Here is a 20,394-nt window from a genome sequence, read left to right as displayed (position 1 = left end):
ATCAACAGCAGTGAGGTAAACATTGAGCGATAAATCACAGATGAGCAAGCTTCCAATTGCCCGAATTTTCTCTTTATTTTAGTCTCTAATATCTAGGCGACCAAGACTGGACAATAAAAGGTGAGTCCTTCTAAGAAAGACATCGATGAGGTAATAGCTAGGACGAATAAGTTTCCGAGGAGCAACAGGCAAGTACTAAACCTAACTACATCTACTCAGAACTACTCGTAAGCTTCTTATTTAGTGTTGAATTGGCTGGTGGTGTAGTTTTAATACGGGCCGAAAGTTATAGCATCCTACTACCAGCCCCGCAGCCTCGAGAACCTAGTTTACATGTAACGAAGCATCCAGGTCTCTATCTCGGTGATAGCGGGGACATAGGCGCCGTAATCGCCGGGCTTTATAACGAACTCATCCGGGTGGTTAGGCGGAAGCCAAAGCGTGGAGCACATAGAGTAGTTCTTGCCGTCGTCAAGGTAGTCCGGGAAGCCGAAGGTGTAGCCCTACGTATAAGTTAGCAGGTCTATTTCGCAAGTTATATACTCGACGTCTAGTATATACCGTTTCGTGCAGCAGAAGCGCCCAGCTGCCATTAAGTATCTTACTGCCAACTGTTTTCCAGCCGTATAAGCTGACGATAAATTAGGATCCGCTTACCGCGGCCATAACATCAGTTCCCCAGCTAGGATCGAGAAGAAAGTAGTAGTGGTAGCGTTTATCTGCGCCGCCATCGCAGCCACTATAATCACTATCGGGGTATAGGTAGCGCGAATAGGCGGGGTTACAGGTCGGAGAGCCGTCGGTATTAGTATAGCCTGTACGGATATCGAAGCCCTTCGTAGAGCCCTCTACTAGGTTCTTATCTTTTACCGCCTATCCGATCACGTTAAACCTGATATCCTTATACGGGAAGTTATCGTAACCGGGCAGAAGGTCGAGCTAGTATTTAGAGTTCTTCTCATACACGGCTACGACTTCCCGGCGCGTAGCCTCGGTTAACGTCTTGTTAGAGCCCTAGCGCATACATACGTTGATTGTTCTAGATATCGCATTTTTTATAAGCAGCTAGGTATTAAAGGAAGAGCTTTAATAGTCGAACATACCCGTCTCCGTCTACAAGTTGGTCTATCGTCTAGTTAGGATATTCTATTAAGATAGCTTCGGGGGTCTTAAGCTCCGATCGAACCTAAGTATTATCCTAGGCCTTTAAGACTAAGGTCTTCTATTTCGCCGGTATGTTATCGGGAGTCAGCATGCAGCTGCTAAGTAGGAACAAAACCGCAGTTGCGGCGAGCAAGGAGAACGAGTAAAGCAGCATTAAGGCCGGTGGTGGAGTTGGAGGTGTTGATTTAGAAAAAAAGGTAAAGATCGAAACTGCCATGAGGATAAGCTACTTTTAAACGTTGCCATACAAGAAAAGGGATATACTGTAAGAACGTTGACGTCGATTAGGGAGGTGCCCATGCTCAGGAACGGACACTTACTAAGCTGAGCGTGCATTAATAACGGGATTCAAGAGAGGCCCCGATTGGACGTTTTCCGAGGAGTAGTCGACTTCTGTGTCGTTCCAATGAACAGACCAGTCATATACTCCACCAACGTTTGTATTTTACAAGCTTGCTATATATAAACGAGCCAGCCAGAACTCCGGACAATGGGCAAGGCGTGCAGCTGCTCCGTTCATAGGTAGTTGCACCCTAGGAAATCTGTTGCGAGGATATTCGTACGAATTAGCCGGCTACTGACTTGGCCCATGTTTGTACTTTAGGCGGCTACTCCACTTATGGGGCTATCTTGCTTTGACTTGGAATTTCCAGGAGCGTAGGGAAGGCACTTGCCATCTACCAGGCGAAGCAGTTAAAGGAATTGCCTGCAAATGCTAGACCACGCTAACCAGGACAGTAAGGTTAGAACAACGGCAGACAGGCCGCATGACGCAGTCGTTAGGCTGGGCGCTGATCGGCGCTAGCTAATCGTCGGGTTGAGAGCTTGCTGATTGGCGGATACCCGGTGATGTACTACGCTTACCATCCTTTCTAGTTTTAGCCGCAGCGTCGCCGGCGAAACCGTCACTGGCGAAACCGTTAGATCGGAGCTTGCTGATTGGTGGATACATCCTTTTCCAGTTTTGGTTGTATCCGGAGCCGGAAGCACTAGAATTTCGAACTGTGGTGTAAGGTTTTTGCTGACTTGAGAGTGCTGGTTATACCTAGTATGTTCAAAGATATGCGGCAGTTGCTTCCATAAGTTTCTTAATAGAAAATACGGTAAAATCAATTCTAACGTCGTCGTAAAGGGGAACTCGAGGCTTTACTTGCAGTCAAATGGCAAAGCAGTGTTCCTCAGTGTAGTGAACTCGTAAGGCAGGACCACACAATAAATCAGTGTTCGACTTCGCTGTTCCTATTAAAGTAGATACCAGAAGCTCTCGAAGATAGTTTGAATGCTGGAAAGGGGTTAATCTGTTTGTTTAGCACGCAAAAATGCAAAATTAAAACCCGGTCTTCTCGTCTTAAAAGAGAATGAGGCCAGTTTTCTTTCAATGAAGAAGGCAAGCAAAACAAAAATGAGAGGAGAGAGCGACAGCAAAAAACAAAAACATACAACAGCTGGGATTCGCTAGTGGTCACCCACCTAACTACTAATCAGCCGGTTCATAGCTTATGTATGGCAGAGCGGACGGGATGCCCAGTATTCTATGACCTGTGGTCGTATGTGTTTGGTAAATGGTGCTTGGTGGTTTATATTGTTGGCGTCAATGGGCATACGAGACACGAGCTTCGCAGCAGAGTCTTTACCTTCGAAACCGTGTCGTTGTGGTCTGGAGGCAGCCCGTTCCAGGCCGTCATGTGGCCGACTGCGCCCCTTTCCGCGTCGATTTCCGAAAAGATTGATGGACGGATGGCGATTGGGATGAAGAGTGGTGACGGAGGCGGTGGTGGCGGCGGAATGGCAAGAAGGGTCTACTTAGTCATAAAGCCGTGACTAAGCGCAACCAATGGGGCGAAGCTGAATCATTCAGCAGTTATCATTCCGATTGCCCGCCGGGAAATCCTCAACGCCAGATCAACATCCTCACAACCCCGCAATGGCCTCCACAGCTCCCCGTTCGCGCTGCATGCGCCTGGGCGTCTCATCCTTAACCTCGCGACCCTCAATCCAGCGCCTCCCCTCCGCATCACTGGCCCGTCGAGCTCTTGCCACCGCTGTCGCCGAGCCCACGGCTTCCACGACCTCGAAGCCCCGCCCGCGCACCAATTTCGCCGACAAGCTCAATGCAGGCCCGTCGTTTGGGGACTTTGTCGGCGGCGGCAAACCTGAGACTCCGCTGAATTCCGAGGAGATGCTCGAGCTGCGGACAGCCATGGTCGGGCCCGAGGGCAAGAAGAAGCAGATTACGCGGCTGCCGTCGTGGCTCAAGACGCCGGTGCCCATGGGCGACAACTTCAAGAAGATCAAGAACGACCTGCGCGGCCTGAACCTGCACACCGTATGCGAGGAGGCGCGTTGCCCCAACATCAGCGACTGCTGGGGCGGCTCCTCCAAGTCTGCCGCTACCGCCACCATCATGCTTATGGGCGACACATGCACGCGCGGCTGTCGCTTCTGCAGCGTCAAGACGTCGCGCGCCCCGCCGCCACTGGATCCCCACGAGCCCGAGAACACGGCCGAGGCCCTGCGCCGCTGGGGCCTGGGCTATGTCGTCTTGACGTCGGTCGACCGTGACGACCTTGTCGACGGCGGCGCGAGGCACTTCGCCGAGACGATTATCAAGATCAAGCAGAAGGCGCCGACGATGCTGGTCGAGGCGCTGACGGGCGACTACGCGGGAGACCTGGAGATGGTGGGCGTGGTGGCGCGCAGCGGACTGGACGTGTACGCGCACAACGTCGAGACGGTTGAGGCGCTCACGCCGTTTGTGCGCGACCGTCGCGCCAAGTTCAGGCAGTCGCTGGCTGTGCTCGACGCGGCCAAGAAGGCGAAGCCCAGCTTGATCACCAAAACCAGCATCATGCTCGGCCTGGGCGAGACGGAGGAGCAGCTCTGGGACACTCTCAAGGGTACGTAATGTCCATTCCCACCCAACTGATTTCGTGGGTTCATCGCAGCAACGAGCGCTAACATCCGTCCCGCAGAACTCCGCAAAGTCAACGTCGACGTTGTCACCTTCGGCCAGTACATGCGCCCCACGAAGCGCCACATGAAGGTTGAAGAATACGTCACGCCCGCCACGTTCGAGGCATGGCGGCAGCGGGCCCTGGACCTGGGCTTCCTGTACTGCGCGTCAGGCCCGCTGGTGCGCTCGTCGTACAAGGCCGGCGAGGCCTTCATCGAGAACGTGCTCAAGAAGCGCATGGCGCAGAACAGCGACAAGGAGGTCCCAGTCACGCAGGTCACGGCGGCCGAGGAGGTCGCGAAGCTGCGGTCTGAGAGCTAAAATTGACAAGAAGCTGTCGGGACTGGAGCGGGGTGTTGTGGGATGTTTGAGAGGATAAGGACGGTGTTATTATTTCTATTTTTCCCCTTCCTAAGTAAGCAGGGCGCTGGCTTGAGAGGGTTTAACAGTTAATCGCATGGTTTGGCGTTTGGCGGTGGCTTTAACAACGGCGGATTTTGGAAAACTACTCCACCATGGTGGTGCAGCAATGTTTCCGCGGAAGGATCCAGGTACTGTACAGCTCAGCTTAGCCCAAGTATCTTTCAACAGAGTCTCAGGCTTTGGCTTCAATTTACTCTTGACAAGCTTGCTACAGCAACATCAACACCACCAAAAACTCTGAACCTACCATGCCGTCCCCACCCATTCATCAACAAGCTACAGCCCCCACCACCAGCCACCCCTAGCATCCCCCCCAAGCTCCCCAAATACCCCCTCACCCTCCCCACAATTGATTCGAAAGCCCGTGAGCCGTGTATTTTGTTTTCTTTTTCGTCGAATTTAGCGTCTCTGGTCATTTCGATGCAACGATGACCTGACAAACAGTGAACCGACAAACAACACTAGACGCCAGAACCTTTCGCTCTCAAACAACAGCTCTCAAGGCGAGCTTGGGGCTTAACAGGCTACTTCCTGGTTTTCAAACACCTATATGGGCCGGTCTCCAATTCCCGCTTTCGGATATAGCGCGCGCAGCAGCTGACGTCGGTGCCGCATCACGTGGCTGGAATTTAGAACCCGAACAGCACCTAACCACCATACTTTGTAATCCCGCCCGCGCATGTGCACTGCGTATTCCGGCTGGCAAAGATGAGAGGCAATGGGGTGGTTAGAGGGAGATGGCATTGTCTGGCACTTGAGTCTTCCTTGGTCCTATATCCAACTACCTCTTCCTTCCTAAACAATCTCCGGCCTTTCCTTCTCTGTAATGTTTTGCTGAACTTTACGTTCCACCGCATAAAAAACATGGGTAGTCGTGGCTTTGATCGCGCTGGTAGCAACTACCGATGAATGTCCAGGTTGGGGGGATTTTTGTGTAGCTACCCGGAAACCTCCTTTTTGAAATTTTTCGTTTCTAAGGTCCGTCACCCTCAAGCGAGATTCACCGCCTAATGAGACAAAGGCGCTTGTACAGAGTGGAAGAAGAAATCCAGTTAAGGCGTTTGTGTAAGTGTAGTCTCTAAGACCTTTTCATTCATATCCAGAAGTTAGGCTTGCAGCTAGACAAGGAGCATTCCGTAGGGACTGCTTGTATCGTCCACTGTCTCACCAGACGGTGGATCTCGGCTCGCGGTAAAAAAAATACATAAAACCTTTGTTCGCGTTTACATGCTTTGTATCTTTAAAAGTGCCGAAGGTACGTTTACTCCCCGTTGTTTTATCCACTGTCTTCCAGTCTCGGTACCTACCCATAAATGTCAACGCGCCCCACAGTTGGACTATGCAAGGATCTACCTAAATAACGTCTTCATTACACAGCTTCTACAAAATTGCTTTGTGATCTCAGTCCCTTATGGTATTTCTAAGCAAAACGTCACCGTTCCACTGTCTTCTAAAAACTGGGCTCTCGGAATTCAACCTCCGAACTGCTTACAGAGCAGAATAGCAGAAGATATATAGTCTATATAAATATTTAACTACTCTGTTAATGCACTGCAGTCGAAAAAAAGCATTGAGATACCATAAAAACAACTTTGCATCTCATACAATGGCTCACGCGCTCATCCTTGGAGCCTCTGGCATCTCCGGATGGTCTCTTCTGAACCAGACGAGGATCTACCCTACTTCGACGACATTTGTTCGCATCACCGGCACCACGAATCGCCCTTTCACCTTGGAGCAGGCTCATATCACTCAGGATCCTCGAATGCAAATTGCTTCTGGAATCGACTTTACCAAGTCAGTCGAGGAAGTCGCGCGCTTGCTGAAGGAGAAAATCCCGGATGTCGACACGGTCTCTCATGTGTTTTTCACCGGTAAGTGAAAAATTAATAAAAGGATAAAGGTGATAAAGTACTAAACCGCACAAAGCATACATTCAAACAGACGACTTTGAGAGCCTGAAGAAAGTAAACACCAGTCTTCTAGAAGTCGCCGTGCGGGCCATCGAGACCGTATCTCCCAAACTCGAAGTTGTAATTCTACAAACCGGTGGAAAAGGGTAAGAGAACAGTGAACAGTTCTCCGCTACACCAACAAGCTAACCAAGAACAGTTACGGACTCGAGTTCCCAAAAGAGGTCAAAATCCAGCCACCACTCAAAGAAAGCTACCCGCGCATCCCCGAGCCCTGGGCCAGCAATATCTTCTACTACACGCAATACGACCTGCTCCAAAATCTCTCCGAGGGAAAAGCCTGGACCTTCTCCGAAATCCGCCCCGACGGCATCGTCGGCTTCACTCCCAGCTCGAACGCCATGAACCAGGCCCAGGGCATCGGCATCTATCTCACCGTTTTCCGCGAAGTGTACGGCGCTGGTGCTGAAGTCCCGTTCCCTGGCTACGAGCACGGATATCATTCCACGCACTCCGACACGTTCCAGGATATCCTGTCCAAGATGGAGATCTATGCTGCACTTAATCCCGATAAGTGCGGAAATGGCGGCGTCTTTAATGTTGGTGATGGTAAGACCGTGTCGTGGGCGCAGGTGTGGCCAAGGCTCTGCGAGTACTTTGGCCTTGTTGGGACGGGGCCGGTGAAGAGCTCGAAGTCGATGCAGGATTTTGTCAAGGAGCACCGCCATGCGTGGGCGGCTTCGGTGGACAAGTATGGCGTCAGTGCGGATGTTGTGGATAAGCAGGGCTGGGGTCATACTCATTTCATGGTTGTTGATTTTGACTTCGATAGGCAGTATGATCTGACAAGGTCGCGTGAGGTGGGGTTTACGGAAGAAATCGATACCGTGGAGGGATATTTCCAGGCTTGGGAGCGGATGAGGTCTGCTAAGATTCTTCCTCCACTTTAAATATCGGTTTAGGTCTATGGAGCAAGTGGCGTTTTGTACCAAAATAGATTGATGAAATAGAACGCGCAGTGTTTTATTTCATACAACAAGATGAGCTTTTAGTGTAGACTGACTTATACGCTTCCCGAAGATTGATTTTCAACAGTTTGACCCATTCAATAGCTCAGACAAGACAAGGTTATTCGTAGAGTACGCATTCAGTGTTACCAGAAAACAATGTACCTAAATCGCCTTCGGAATACCAAAAATTTTAGTTCCTTGTACCTAAGAAACCTAAAAAGACTGGAATGTTGCAAGTACCAGCAAAGAGATAGTATGGGGCCAATAAGGATCGTGACAGACAATTTCTGCGCTAAAGCTCAGCGGCTTTTCCCAGAGGATACGCTCCAAAAAGTTCAAAGCATGGCGACGGCCCATGCGACCGAGGCCAACGATGCCAACTTGAAGTTTTTTAGGAGCCATGGAGGTAGTGAGCTAGAGTAAGATGAAAGAGAGGATAGAGAGCTGATAGCATACTGTTCGAACTTAGCGCCTGTCGTCGCTTTGTCCCCGCGCATCCGGAATATAGAGTCCAAGATGGTATAGGATAACTGCCGGCATGATTAGCATCACTATCCATGAATCCGAATATTATTTTTGAAAGAGAATGAATCACTGGCACTCATGTATGACAAACGGTGTAAGACATGTGGCTGCGCCAGAGTATGCAGGGATGATGTAGCCAACCGCATTCGGTTAGTCGCTATGAATCATATTGAGCGACTGGTGATCTGCACTAACGCACCAATCACGATGCATCATCGTCGAACTCAGCCTCACTAAGAACTGCATTCTTAGATTGTTAAAGCTGTATATAAGGAGTTGTTCTGCACACGAAAAAATAGTAGACACAGTTTGAGACACGCAAAGCAAAGACTCAAATGGTGAACGACATACTTGACGCACTTTCGGGTGGCTCTTTGCCGCCCCAATCTTCCTATACCATCCTTTTTTCGGCTTTGGCAGGCTTGTTCCTCGTCACAGTCTATCAGTGGTTGAAAGCGCCTAAGATTCCGACTATCAATTCCTACCCTAGAGATTGGATGCTTAAGAAGGCGCATAAGGATTTTGAGCAAAACGCAAGAGCTCTTATCCGCGAAGGGACTGAAAAGGTATGCTCGAAGGATGCTTAAGTCGATGACCGAAACATTATTAACGGAGAACATTTAGTTCAAGGGGCCTTTCCGCATTATCACTGCTCTCAGTTCCACTATTCTCGTCCCAACGGAGTGGTCGGAATGGGTGAAGAATTGCCATGATCTTGACCACTTGGAACATACCCACCATGTAAATCGACGCTGTCAAGCTAAGGAATTTAGGAGCTCAGACTGACGCTCAATGATACAGGAATTTTTTGCAGGGTACCCTGGCTGGGAAGGAATCACTGCGGCTGTCAGTGATCCAGATAAAATGCTAATCGAGGTCACGAAGGGCAAGCTTAACCAGAACCTACGTATGAAACAGCCTGAATCCCACCCAAGTTATCTTTCAATATGCTAACCATGACCCTCATACAGAGTGTAAGATTTTCCGGGAACGGATTACAACCGCCCTCGACGAAACCTGGAGCAAAAAGCAAGGTACGAAGTACTCCCAACCGAGACTATGACTCCCTCATTTCAAGCACCAGCTAACGGCCGGTCCTTTCTAGAATGGCACAGCATCGACTGGCACACTGACTCAATGACCTTCATCAGCCAGGTCTCTGCTGCCATCTTTGTCGGCCCAGAGCTGTGCAGCGACCCGGAGTGGCAAGACATCGCGATCACCTACGCGACCAACATGTTTCTCGCGACGCGAGCTCTCCGCACCTACCCCCGCTTCACAAGGACCGTAGTCAACTGGTTCCTGCCCGAGAGCAGCAAGTGCCGCGAGCAAGTGCGGCGCGGCCGCAAAATGGTCCAAGACGTGCTGAACAAGCGCGCGGCGGAGAAAGAGGATGCTCTTGCGCAAGGGCTAAAGCCTAAGAAGTACGAGGACACGCTCGCGTGGTTGGAGGAGCGGGCGAATGGGAAGCCGTATGATGCTGTGGCTATGCAGCTTGGCTTTGCCATGGCTGGCCTCCACACTACCACCCAGCTGCTTAAGCAGGCGGTTTTGGATATTTGCGGTCAGCCGGAGCTGGTAACCCCGCTTCGCGAGGAGATTGTGAAGGCAGTGGCTAAGAGTGGATGGACGACTGCTGGACTGTACAAGATGCAGCTCTTGGATAGCGTTGTCAAGGAGACACTGAGGCTGAAGCCTGGGATGTTGGGTAAGTTAACAATTCACCTTGCCCTCTTTCTTTTAATCCATTCACTGACGAATTTCTGCCATTGAAGCCAACCTGGAACGTCGGACCCTTAGGGACATCACTCTTCCAGATGGCACCAAAGTCTCGCGCGGCACCAATGTGTCCGTCGACAGCTCGCGCATGTGGGACCCAGCCGTTTACGGCGACACCGCAAATCGCTTCGATGGCTTCCGGTTCCTGCGTCTGCGGCAAGAGGGCTTGACAACAGCATCCATGGTGTCGAGTAGCCCTGAGCAGTTCACTTTTGGCATGGGCAAGCATATCTGCCCTGGTCGCTTCTTCGTCCATAACGAGGTTAAGACCATGTTGGCGAGCATCTTGCTCGACTATGATGTGCGACTGGCGGATGGTTATACGCCGAAGTTCGTGGAGTTTGGCTTTGAGATTATTGCGGATCCGTCACCGAAGGTGGAGGTCAGGAGGCGGCAGGTATAAGGGATGACGGTATTCGTCTAACATTCTTTTCAGTTTCCTTCATGAGAGGGCTTTAGAGTTTTAGAAGAAGATTTTATGCATTTTCGAAGATGGCTGCATTATTATTAGCATGGTTGAAGTGTGAAGCTGGCCGAGGGGCATCGCGGATTCCAGTCCTTTCCATTGTTTATAGCGTTGTCTCCCTTATTTGTTGAAGCTTCCAACTGTCACCGACTTTATGATTCGATATTATCCCATACCATATTTGCTCCCTTCTATACCGTAACCACTCTGCTAACTGTAAGCCACAGCTTGGTAAGATTTGAGGGCCTTTTTACTCACAGTCCAGGGCATTTTTCATGGCAAGGTCGTGCCATATTCGCAAAAGGGCATACCCCTAGGTTGCTATTATAGACTAATATAATTTTCCTGTTGTTAAGATAAGTAGTTAATGGTCTCGCTAATAGCCCCTGATAATTTACCCACCCCTTTAAGATATTTTACCTACCCCTTAGCTACATGTTAAGTTAAATCTACGATACCTATAGAATACTCCTTAGGTAGTTATAACTATTCTATAATACTACGGCTAGTAGGCACTATATAACTATATAAAAGTAAGAAGATATAATATATAATAGTAAAATTTTATAGAAGTTCTAGAGTATTCCTTACAGGTATAGAGGTATAGATATATATAACTACTAGAGTATCTACGAGGGTATTAAAATAAAATACTTAAAGGGTATAGAGATAGAAGGGTATAGAGACCTAGAATTTTAAAGAATAGAAAATATTTTAAATAACTCTATAGATACTATCGCGTAGAGTAGGCAAAATATCTAGAGGGAGTAGGCAAATTATCCGGTGCCCTCGATAATTTAGCTCCTTAACAGGTTGGCAACTTTACTTTATTCTTGCTTAACTATTATCCACCCACGAATACATCCGGGATGAAAAGAAAGGAATCTTAGTTTTAGGTAGGAAGTTATAAGAACACTAGCTATACTATAAATTCTACGGTCGTCCTACTAGCCCCACCAGGGGATGTCGCTTTTCATAGACCACTCCGAGTACCGCTAGATTCTGCGCATAGCTACCACAACACAACATGATATAACAGATCTTCTTCTCTATAAGAAAGCCAACTTTAGTGATGCGGTCTTTAAAAAAAAGTGGGTAAGAGTAAATTATCACCGCGGGGGCTGAAAACGAAGCTGATTAAATAATTCAATTTTCCGGGTAGTGGCCCATAAATTGTAACCCCATCAGTCCTCCCTGTGATTCTTAAAATGCTCGGCCAAAGAAAAGTTAGCTGAACGTGCGATTTTCATCGTCCGACTTGCTGCGTCGCTTTGACTGTGACTCAGTCGTGACAGCAAAGCCACGGCGTTTAGATCCGGCTGATGCTGCAACGAGGCGTGCTTGCCATGTCCTCTTGACATGGAGGAGGACGTCCAGTGTACGAGTTGCATTATTAAATATATTGCCCAGCTCTGCCAGCGCTCGACAGCACATCTCCAGGTGGCCAGTCAATTGTCGATGGTTCTGAGCATTGGTCTCAGACACAGTAGCATAAACGAGTATGAGTGCGGCGCTGAATGTAATTTGTACGACCTGGATGTTGATTTGACTGAAGGAGTACCACTTTTCGTACCAGGACAAGAGGACGGATATGCGAGATGCTGACCTGACGCACATTTCGCGCGCATGTTGGTGTCCTTGACCAACCTGTGGATACGGTTGGATGTAATGTTTAGCAACGAAAGGACGGTGCAGGAGAATGACCAGGTACTCATATAGCATGCTACTCCGAGATGTTAGAGGATGTCTGCAGTAAAGATCTCCAAACGTACTGTAATACGAGGATGTGGGGAACACATTTGGCAGGCATCGGGCTCTCAAGATCTAGATTGAGCTCTTTTGGTAGGTTAGCTCGCCAAGAGAGCATCTGCCCCCATGTTTTTTCTGCTAGGCTTTGTAACTCCGTCTTTGATGCGTCGGCTTGGAAGTACCTGTATAGATAAGCTGTTGGCCACAGTAAAGCTCAGGCATTCCACTTACAAAGAACCTTCTAGAGGAGACATGATTCTGGATAACTGAACCCACTGCCCAACAGTAACCTCCTGGTAATTTAGCAGCTCGTCTTCCGGGCCACGGTTCTCTTGCGATGTCCCTTCTGTCCAGTGATTACCCTGCTGCTGCAAGAATGAAATGGGCCTTTCCATAGTCACAGCTTGCGAGATATTGTGGAACGGTCTTCCGAGGTAGAGGCTCCACATACTAAAAGAAATATCAGTTCAAGTCTTTGCAACAACTTGCAATATGAAGGCTTTACCGATCTGTAGCAAATGCACCCCAAAATGCTACACTTCGACCCCTTGCTTCTTCTGTTGACATTGTCCCGGCCTCAACGTAAGGCTTTGCACTGATATGTAGACCGAAGTCGATGGCAAGACGAATAGCCATACCTGAAAGCCACGATCTGTTGTTAGCCTTCTTGGTGCCTGATTTTATGTGCATGGTAGACCCGTACCGCTTAAAAGCCAACCTTGCGTGTCCCGAGTACAGGCAGCCTCGTGACTGCTTAGTATTGCAAGCGCTTGGACTGTGGCGATCTGCGGATGCTCCAACTCAATGTCAAGTAGGGTTGTGGCTCGGCTTGCAAAGAACTCCCCCAACGGACTAGGTAGACCAGGATATTTTCGCGTTACAAATAATGCGCCAACGGCACACCTGTAAATCAGTCAGTTTCGTCGCTATGTGTTCAGAAGATTGAGAAGAATGTACATAGTGTTCAAGAGGAATGGAGAATAAAATGAAGTTTTAACGTCTCCTTGTTCAAACTGTTTGCGGGCTTTGTTGAAAGTATTTTGGTCAACAATATACAAACTTGGATTGTGCCACGTGAAGAAGAGATGTAGAAGATGGTCCTCGAGTTTGCTGCTTATGGATTGATCGAGACCAACAGCCTCTAAGCGGGCTTGAGCCTGACGCTCCTTTTCGTTACGTTTTGCATAAAGTGCCGATACAATCCCGCCACGTGCCAAGTTGAAATTCGAAGTGGCGCCATAAAAGTGCTTCTCTCCATTGTCAGTTGTCAACAATGATCCTAGGCGGGCCGAAAGTTGATTTGTGACAGCCAGATGGTCTTCGTCATCCGTGGAATCATCGTCATCAGGTAATGTCGGAGGAGAGGGGTCTGAAGAGCTGCAAAGAGCATTTTCTTGCGGTAATTGACCATCAGAGTTTGGTGTCCATGTCCCGAGCCCGCCAATTCCAATGTCGCTATCCATATGTGCCATCATTGAATGATCCCAGACCCAATCAACGTCAAAACAATGGTTGAATGGCAGCGCTGTTGTGGAATGATTCGGCTGCATGGGTATGTTCATGGAAGGGGCTTCGACATCGTCCGCGGGTGCTTGTAAAATGGCCTGTAGAGATGGAGAAGAAATGTCGAGAGGATCAAGCCTTAGAGCTTGAGGGCTGTCTGACGGGTCGGCAGCGGGGGTATTCACGAGGTCTGGAACGAGCCGTGGATGTTTGTTGAAGGCATTTTCGGGAGAGGTTTCTTGGCTAGAATTGGTATTCGGGGATTCATTGGGCGCATATAGAGTCGAAAGTTGGTTTAACAATGCCTCATGTTCTGGATCTGTAGGAGGGAGAACGAGGTCGTGTGCACGAATGAACGACTCGAGCTGCTTGACACGTTGGGAATAGGCCTCGACGGCTTTGCGGAGGGATAATCTGCTCTAGTCAGCCATGGATTCAAATTGATAAGAGAAACAACTCACTTTCGCCTATCAACTTCAGCGTACAAGCAATTTCGATTTTTCGCGTTACATTGCCGACATACTGGAGTCGCGCCGTCGCACTGAACAGAGGAATGTGAGACCTGGGTGCCCAACCAATGCGTTGGAAAGGAGAGTGCTACCTTGATCTTGTCATCCCGGCATGGCCAACATGCAATGGTGATGTGACGACGGTTCCGGAGGGAGCGAGCTTTGGCTTCTGGCATTTCCGTAGAGGCCTATCTGGAGCTAAGTCAACGGGCTGAGCAACGGGAAACTGCGCTTGGACGAGAGTTGAATCTGACCCGCGAAATCCTTACCCCGCAAATGACGAAACCAACCGAAATACCCCGCACACGTAACAGCTGCAAAGGTTGCCGACACGACAAGAGGGAAAAGAACATGCAAGTCAAGAGTTTGCCGCGCATCAGCCAGATCGAGGCCTGTATACAGGACGGAGCCAATCATCAACCTTGCTCGGGATTGCACTCCGAGAGATGGCAAGCGGGAACGCTAGTCCCAAAGTAGCAACCACTTTCACATCGCCCACTCATGCCTGAACAATTTTAAAGTCTGTTTGCCGTGAACCGAGATCCACTGCCTAGCGAGACAGGAGACGATATAAGCAGTCCCTATAGAGTACTCTGCCTAGCTTACAGCCTGAGTCCTCCGTATGGGTGAAAAGCCCTTAGAGCACACAGAGATTCTGTATATCTTAACTAAGTCTCCTCTTCTACTCTGTATAAGTATTGTCATCTCGTAAAACGGTGAATCGCCCTTCACGGTGATAGGCATTAAGAGCTGTATAGAAGTTTGTAAGGCTACAAACTAAGCGCAAGTCTTCGGATCCGTATAGTACCTGAGCTTAAACCTTGTCAAACGGCTCTGCTTTGATGCTTTCCATTCTGTAACAAAGTAGCCTCAGTCAGGCGAACGACTGTGTCTCTCCGGGAGCCAGGATTGTCGGAGTAGTGATGCATTGCCGGCCTAGTTTTGAATGCACTGTTATCGAAGTATTCCGATAAGGCTTGGTCCACAATAGATGTGAGTTCGGACACCACAATCCGAGAAGCAACGCCAGCTATCCAACCAACACAAATTCCGAACTTCAAGCAGCAGTGTGCCAATAGATCCCATGTAGGTCCATGCAGCTTGCCAAATGATCAATCTGCTAAATCCCGGCAGCCAAAATAGGAATCTCGGAGCAGTCGAAACTAGCGTCATCCCAAGTTACCCCGCATTCCTCGATATCCGATACTTAGTCCTTGGAATCCACTCACGGTTATTCAGTTTTTTAGTGATAGAGCGGGTGGTGCTGCGGAGCGAAACTTGACATTTCTTTCGATTCGAAATCCCACAAGACAACCACAATGGGAGTGAACGCCATCATCATCGGAGCAGGCCCTTCTGGCATTGCTATGGCCCACAAGTTGAAATTCGAGCTCGGCTTTCAAGATTTTACGATTTACGAAAAGTTGGACGGAGTTGGGGGAACGTGGAGGACAAATACGTATCCTGGCTGGTAAGCAAAAGCCCGCCGCTTTAGAAAATGCCAGATCACTTACTGGGAGCATGTAAGCGGTTGTGACGTGCATTCACACCTCTACTCATTCAGTTTCAATCTGAACCCAGACTGGTCAAAGGAGCTCGCTGAACAACCGGAGATATTGCAGTATATTGAAGACACGGTGGACAAGTTCGGTCTGCGTGCCCATGTTCATGCATCCGTGGAGTGCCTTGGTGCTACCTGGGATTCCGCTAGTGAGCAGTGGGGCGTGAAGCTCAAGGACCTCCAGACTGGTATCGTTTTCTGTCGGAAAGCTACGGTGTTTGTGTCTGCTGTAGGAGCCATCTCTATTCCACGGGACGTGAGTATATGGTGTCAACTTTACACCTCGCCGTTATCAACTAACAGTATACTCTAGATCCGTTTCGAAGGGATGGAGAACTTCAAAGGTCCCATGTTCCACACTGCACGATGGCAACATGACGTCGATTACACAGGGAAGAAAGTCGTAAGTTTATAGCGGCGTCTTTGTTTGCCCGGAAGATGCTAAACCTTCGACTTAGGCTGTCATCGGTAGTGGCTGCAGTGCCGTGCAGGTGATCCCCTCAATTTCTAAAGACGCTTCCTCAGTCAAACAGTACGCCCGGAGCCCTCAATGGTACACCGCGCGGCCAAATCGAAACTTCAGCGCCTTGGAGAAGTTCATGTTCCGTTACATGCCGGCCTTGATGCGTCTGCAAAGGTGGCGCATTTTTTGGGGTATCGACAAGCAGTCGTACTCATACCGCGGTACTGAAGCCGGCGTGAAGCAGCGCTTGCGGGAGGAAGAGCAGGCGCGTCAGTATATCCACAGCAAGGCTCCGCAGAAGTACCATGACGTCTTGGTGCCTGACTTTGAGCTTGGATGCAAGCGAAAAATTGCGGATCCTGATTATCTGGAGGTTCTGCACCAAAGCAATGTGGAACTCATTTCCGAAGGCATCCAGAGTATCACTGAAAACGGTATTGTCAGTTCATCAGGTAGAGTGGATGAGTACGATATCATCGTCCTTGCCACTGGTTTCAAGGTCTCCCAGTTTCTTACTCCGATGGAAATCACCGGTGCCAACGGGACTACGCTTGAGCAGCAGTGGAAGGGATGCCGCGGCGCGCAAGCCTATTTGGGCACCTTTGTTCACAACTTCCCCAACCTCGCCATACTGCAAGTCTTCAGCCAGGTTGACAAGGCTCGGTCCACTAACTTTGATCCCAGGTTCGGCCCAAATACATTCCCAGCCAACAACTCAGCCCTCTACGCCTGCGAAGTCCAGGTCGACTACGCAGCAAAAGCGCTGTTCAAGCCGTTGCTGGATAACCGCGCCTCCGTCATCGAAGTCAAAGAGGTGGTCGAAAACCGCACCACCAACGAGATCCAGCTCAAGCTGCAAGGCAGTGTCTTCGCGGGGAATTGTTCCAACTGGTACATCGGCGAGTATGGCCGCAATGCTGCTTCTTGGCCTGGCCTGGCCATCGAGTTCTGGCTTGCCACCCTGTTCCCAGACTGGCAAGCTTTTGATATGAAGGGGGGCAGTAGCATCTGGTTCGTCAATGCCTTAGTTAGGTGGATTTGTAGGCGTAAAATCGAGTGGTGCGTGGTTTTTGCAGTGGCTGCGGCGTTCGGTGGAAGCAAAACACGTGGATCTCTGTTCAACGATGCTGTGAGACATTCTACGTAGTTGTTAGCAGTCCGTCGTTCGAAGTATTCCGCAGTCCAAGTATTACTCACATTAAAATCTTTGGCTTCCAACCCTCACTGTAGACCGTAGCAACGCAAAGGCGAGAACCCCATTTCGAAAATATCTGCGAAGTTCTGGAAGGCGGCTGGCTGATTGACCTGAAGAGGTATGAATATTTTCATAACACTGCGCATGGGCGTGACGAAAACAGTCATGACAAAGTCGATCAGGCATCGGGACAGCAGCCAACAAATACATACCAACGCGGCTACGACGGCATTCTACCAACTCGAAAGAAGAAAGTGGCCAAGCAAGTATGCAGCAAGTCGTCAAAGTTCATCCAGTCCGCTTCCCGCGCGAACTGACCCAGCTCAAAAAACCCAAACATCGACTTTTCTGGATGCGTCTCAATTTCCAATGTCCACTTGCTCCAACTCATCATCTCGTCATACAGCGCAGATGCCGTTCTGCTCCGATCGCTGTACCGGGCCCAGCTCAAGCCGCCGCAGTAAAAAGGGAGGTCTACGCGGCATTTAGCAAACGTATCGCGGAAGGCGCTTTTGTCTCCTGTGCGGGCGTGGTATCCGAGAGTCAAAAGGTCGGCGGTTATCATCGCAGCTCGATCGCCATATATCGAGCCTAGCTGAGCCGGTCTCGTGAATAAATTGACGAAGCCTTCAGATATACCGTCTCTTACCCAGTCGAAGAACTCTTTCATGTGTCGAAGCAGCTCAAGTTGGTCTTTTGAAATCTCCTGGGCAAGCTGCAGCCAAGTTGCAGTGAGAAGTGGATCCCTAAACTTAGGGATAACTTTTTCAGGATCGTCTTCAGTCCTAGATCTTTTCAAAGGGCGAACTTTGATTTTCGAATGAGTAAGAGCGCGAAGTAACGAAGGTGAAGAAAACAGCTGACCTTCAGTCCCTTCCCTTTTATCATCCTGCACACCGACTGCAGAACCCTCTGATAGATCCTCCTTCTGGGTTCCTGAGGAATTCACCTTGCGCTTATTTTCAGGTCTTGCAGCGGTAGCATCATCGTACACGGGAGGGTCAAAGATTTCCCAGGCATTTTCAAGATGACCTTTAGATTGGTAGGTAACATTGAGTTTGTCGGTTGACCCGAGCTCACCAGACAGCCAAGCCGTGCGAAGAGCTTCCAACTTGGCCCGACTCAGCTGCTGAGAGCTGTCGTACTCGCCGTTCTTAACTTTGAAGTACATGTGAATGCGAGTGGCTTCGGACAGTGACTTCAAAGCTTGCACGACATCATGATCGCTTTGTCTTGCTGGCGGAAATGCTGACTTGGACGCCGCAGGCATTGCGACACTACCCGGTTGCTTGAGGTCAAACTGTAGATGCACCAAATTTCCGGTGGATGTGGAACTGTTTCTCATTCCAGCCTGCACTTCCGCTGTAATGGTCGACGAGCACTGCTCAATTTTGAAATCTCGGATATTTTTAGGTTCAATGTTGTAGATGAGCTTGATAGAGCTTCCTATAGTCGGCTCGCTCTCAACTCTGATGGGACATTTGCACCAGATCTGTGCAAGTCTTTCGCCGTTGGGCGCGGTAGAAAGCCCCAGCCAAAGCATAGGATCTGCTTTCCAAGAAGACGGCATTTGATAGCCAAGACTTGCAAAACCATCCGTATCTCGCGGCTTCCATCGGATCACGACAGGCTCTTTCGAAAGCCAGGATGTAGACACTTTATCTTCACTGTTTCCGGCCATAGCGAATAGATACAGTAGCAGAAGTGCGCACACGGCAGAGAAGATAGATCAATCACACGAAACGTACTCGATTGATACCCCCAAACTCTAGAGCCTGGGATCCCGCCCGCCCAGGCTTTTTGTCCAAAGTAGCCTTGACTCGACACAAACAACCCAAACACTTTACAAGACAGCCTAGAGCAACAAGAGCATTAGCTTGGGAGTTAATCCAGATCGAATCACTTTCCAGAGCGATAGCCGTAAGAGTTGATCCAGATCGAGTTACTTTCCAAGGCGCTAACCTTGGGAGTTGACCCAGACCGAACTACTTTCTATACCGACCTCGTCGTAGGAGTTGGCCCTGATCGAATCACTTTCCAAGCTGACAGCCTTAGCAGCTAATCCAGAATGTCCGAAAGCGTTGAAGACCTGCCACAGCCTTTCCAGAGTATCGTGTGCAGGAGCTAGTTCCGAACCGCTTTCTGAAGCATCAATGGCTAAAGGAGCCAGCTCAAGAGTTTCGCTGTGCTGCCTGAGCTTTGGAATGAAAGTGGCAGACGTTCAAGGTCGATAATAGAGGGACGCCAAAACGATGAAGAACACGGAAACGCGGTATGTAAGATCTGTAATCCATTAGTCGTCATCGAATTTATGTTTTAGAGAAGACCGTGAGCCGTACACGAGCATTACGTACCAGCAAGTTACCAGAAAGCTAAAGACAGCGATGAGTATCGGGAGTGGGGACAAGGCGGGTTGTCTAGGTAGGCATGAAACGCGGAGAAAGAATTTCCCCAGGCTTGGCACTCAGCAGTCACGTGACTTTTCCCCGACCAAAGACTCGATTTGCGAACTGCTTTTAAGTTTAGAACAGGTTACGTGTAGTTTCGGTCGATGTGTTATACTTAAAAGTTCTTGGTGAGGTCAGCATGTTGGGGTGTAATGTCATTGTTTTGTTTTAAGAGAAAATTGTTTTTGCCGTCAAAAGCCCACGCTTTTCATAGTTACGGCGGCAACGAAATTACGACTCGAAGCTTAGGTACGGACACTAAAGTCTACACTCATTCATGTTACTTCATATTGCGACATGATAGATAATGGGAGTTGGATGTATATAATATTTGTTAGCAAATGAAATCGATTAGTATAAGAGAAAGAACTTCATAGATAATCTTGAAAACAAGTTGAAACAAAATTATTTTCCTTTTTATAAATTTGACGGTAGGGTATATGCCCTAATATTCTATAAGGAGAAGCTTTTTCAAGGCGTAGTGGTAAAGGCTTTTTCTGAATATTAAACTAATCGATATATATTAAGAATACCGAGCTGGTATTTACGTCCTCTAATTTCTTACAGGTAAACAAATATTAGACAAAATAGATCTAATGATGTTGGATATGGCGCTAGAGTCTATAGTATTTTTAGTAATGCTAATTATAATTAAGGTAGGCGTAGTCTTGACAGTGATTACTTATAGTTTCTCCTTGTCTTGAGGTGATATTTTCACATGCTTATTGGCAAAA

The 20,394-nt window shown here is 48.9% G+C and overlaps 7 protein-coding genes across 7 annotated transcripts, besides 1 other annotated feature; 4 read left to right on the top strand and 3 right to left on the bottom strand.

Moving 5' to 3' along the window:
- Nucleotides 1-257: 257 nt before the first annotated feature.
- Nucleotides 258-1,052, bottom strand: K452DRAFT_355623 (uncharacterized protein; the record flags this gene model as incomplete). The annotated part of the gene is made up of 3 exons (XM_033545975.1): nucleotides 258-503; nucleotides 658-873; nucleotides 1,026-1,052. 3 exons carry the CDS (start codon nucleotides 1,050-1,052, stop codon nucleotides 330-332), a joined length of 417 nt encoding a protein of 138 aa, XP_033401887.1. The 3' UTR covers nucleotides 258-329.
- Nucleotides 1,053-2,580: 1,528 nt separating this feature from the next.
- Nucleotides 2,581-2,985: a sequence feature (Protein overlapping with rRNA (K452DRAFT_219334, KAF2146175.1) was converted to a misc_feature.).
- Nucleotides 2,986-3,096: 111 nt separating this feature from the next.
- On the top strand, nucleotides 3,097-4,755 carry K452DRAFT_263803 (uncharacterized protein). The gene is made up of 2 exons (XM_033538665.1): nucleotides 3,097-4,061; nucleotides 4,137-4,755. The coding sequence occupies exons 1-2, from the start codon at nucleotides 3,119-3,121 to the stop codon at nucleotides 4,436-4,438; spliced, it is 1,245 nt and encodes a 414-aa protein (XP_033401886.1). The 5' UTR covers nucleotides 3,097-3,118; the 3' UTR covers nucleotides 4,439-4,755.
- Nucleotides 4,756-6,114: 1,359 nt separating this feature from the next.
- On the top strand, nucleotides 6,115-7,403 carry K452DRAFT_263800 (uncharacterized protein; the record flags this gene model as incomplete). Its single annotated transcript, XM_033538664.1, has 3 exons — nucleotides 6,115-6,414; nucleotides 6,470-6,599; nucleotides 6,653-7,403. Exons 1-3 carry the CDS (start codon nucleotides 6,147-6,149, stop codon nucleotides 7,401-7,403), a joined length of 1,149 nt encoding a protein of 382 aa, XP_033401885.1. The 5' UTR covers nucleotides 6,115-6,146.
- A 920-nt stretch (nucleotides 7,404-8,323) lies between these two features.
- Nucleotides 8,324-10,219, top strand: K452DRAFT_348777 (uncharacterized protein; the record flags this gene model as incomplete). The annotated part of the gene is made up of 6 exons (XM_033545554.1): nucleotides 8,324-8,554; nucleotides 8,613-8,729; nucleotides 8,790-8,895; nucleotides 8,960-9,022; nucleotides 9,094-9,696; nucleotides 9,764-10,219. 6 exons carry the CDS (start codon nucleotides 8,324-8,326, stop codon nucleotides 10,168-10,170), a joined length of 1,527 nt encoding a protein of 508 aa, XP_033401884.1. The 3' UTR covers nucleotides 10,171-10,219.
- A 1,253-nt stretch (nucleotides 10,220-11,472) lies between these two features.
- K452DRAFT_242783 (uncharacterized protein) lies at nucleotides 11,473-14,187 on the bottom strand (the record flags this gene model as incomplete). Its single annotated transcript, XM_033537885.1, has 8 exons — nucleotides 14,087-14,187; nucleotides 13,947-14,026; nucleotides 12,940-13,902; nucleotides 12,686-12,885; nucleotides 12,488-12,620; nucleotides 12,214-12,432; nucleotides 12,006-12,164; nucleotides 11,473-11,956 (listed from the first exon to the last, which is right to left on the bottom strand). Coding segments are annotated over exons 1-8 (2,322 nt in total), but the record flags the coding sequence as incomplete, so codon positions are not given.
- A 1,126-nt stretch (nucleotides 14,188-15,313) lies between these two features.
- K452DRAFT_324192 (uncharacterized protein) lies at nucleotides 15,314-17,165 on the top strand (the record flags this gene model as incomplete). Its single annotated transcript, XM_033544686.1, has 5 exons — nucleotides 15,314-15,465; nucleotides 15,523-15,811; nucleotides 15,869-15,958; nucleotides 16,014-16,681; nucleotides 16,703-17,165. 5 exons carry the CDS (start codon nucleotides 15,314-15,316, stop codon nucleotides 17,163-17,165), a joined length of 1,662 nt encoding a protein of 553 aa, XP_033401882.1.
- Nucleotides 17,166-17,361: 196 nt separating this feature from the next.
- K452DRAFT_106922 (uncharacterized protein) lies at nucleotides 17,362-19,139 on the bottom strand. The gene is made up of 2 exons (XM_033534973.1): nucleotides 18,078-19,139; nucleotides 17,362-18,020 (listed from the first exon to the last, which is right to left on the bottom strand). The coding sequence occupies exons 1-2, from the start codon at nucleotides 18,892-18,894 to the stop codon at nucleotides 17,434-17,436; spliced, it is 1,404 nt and encodes a 467-aa protein (XP_033401881.1). The 5' UTR covers nucleotides 18,895-19,139; the 3' UTR covers nucleotides 17,362-17,433.
- Nucleotides 19,140-20,394: the final 1,255 nt, after the last annotated feature.

Source organism: Aplosporella prunicola (genome assembly GCF_010093885.1).
Source record: "Aplosporella prunicola CBS 121167 unplaced genomic scaffold K452scaffold_3, whole genome shotgun sequence".
Lineage (NCBI taxonomy): Eukaryota > Fungi > Ascomycota > Dothideomycetes > Botryosphaeriales > Aplosporellaceae > Aplosporella > Aplosporella prunicola.
The sequence above is the reverse complement of the archived record's forward strand: the minus strand, read 5'-3'. Positions and strand labels throughout refer to the sequence as shown.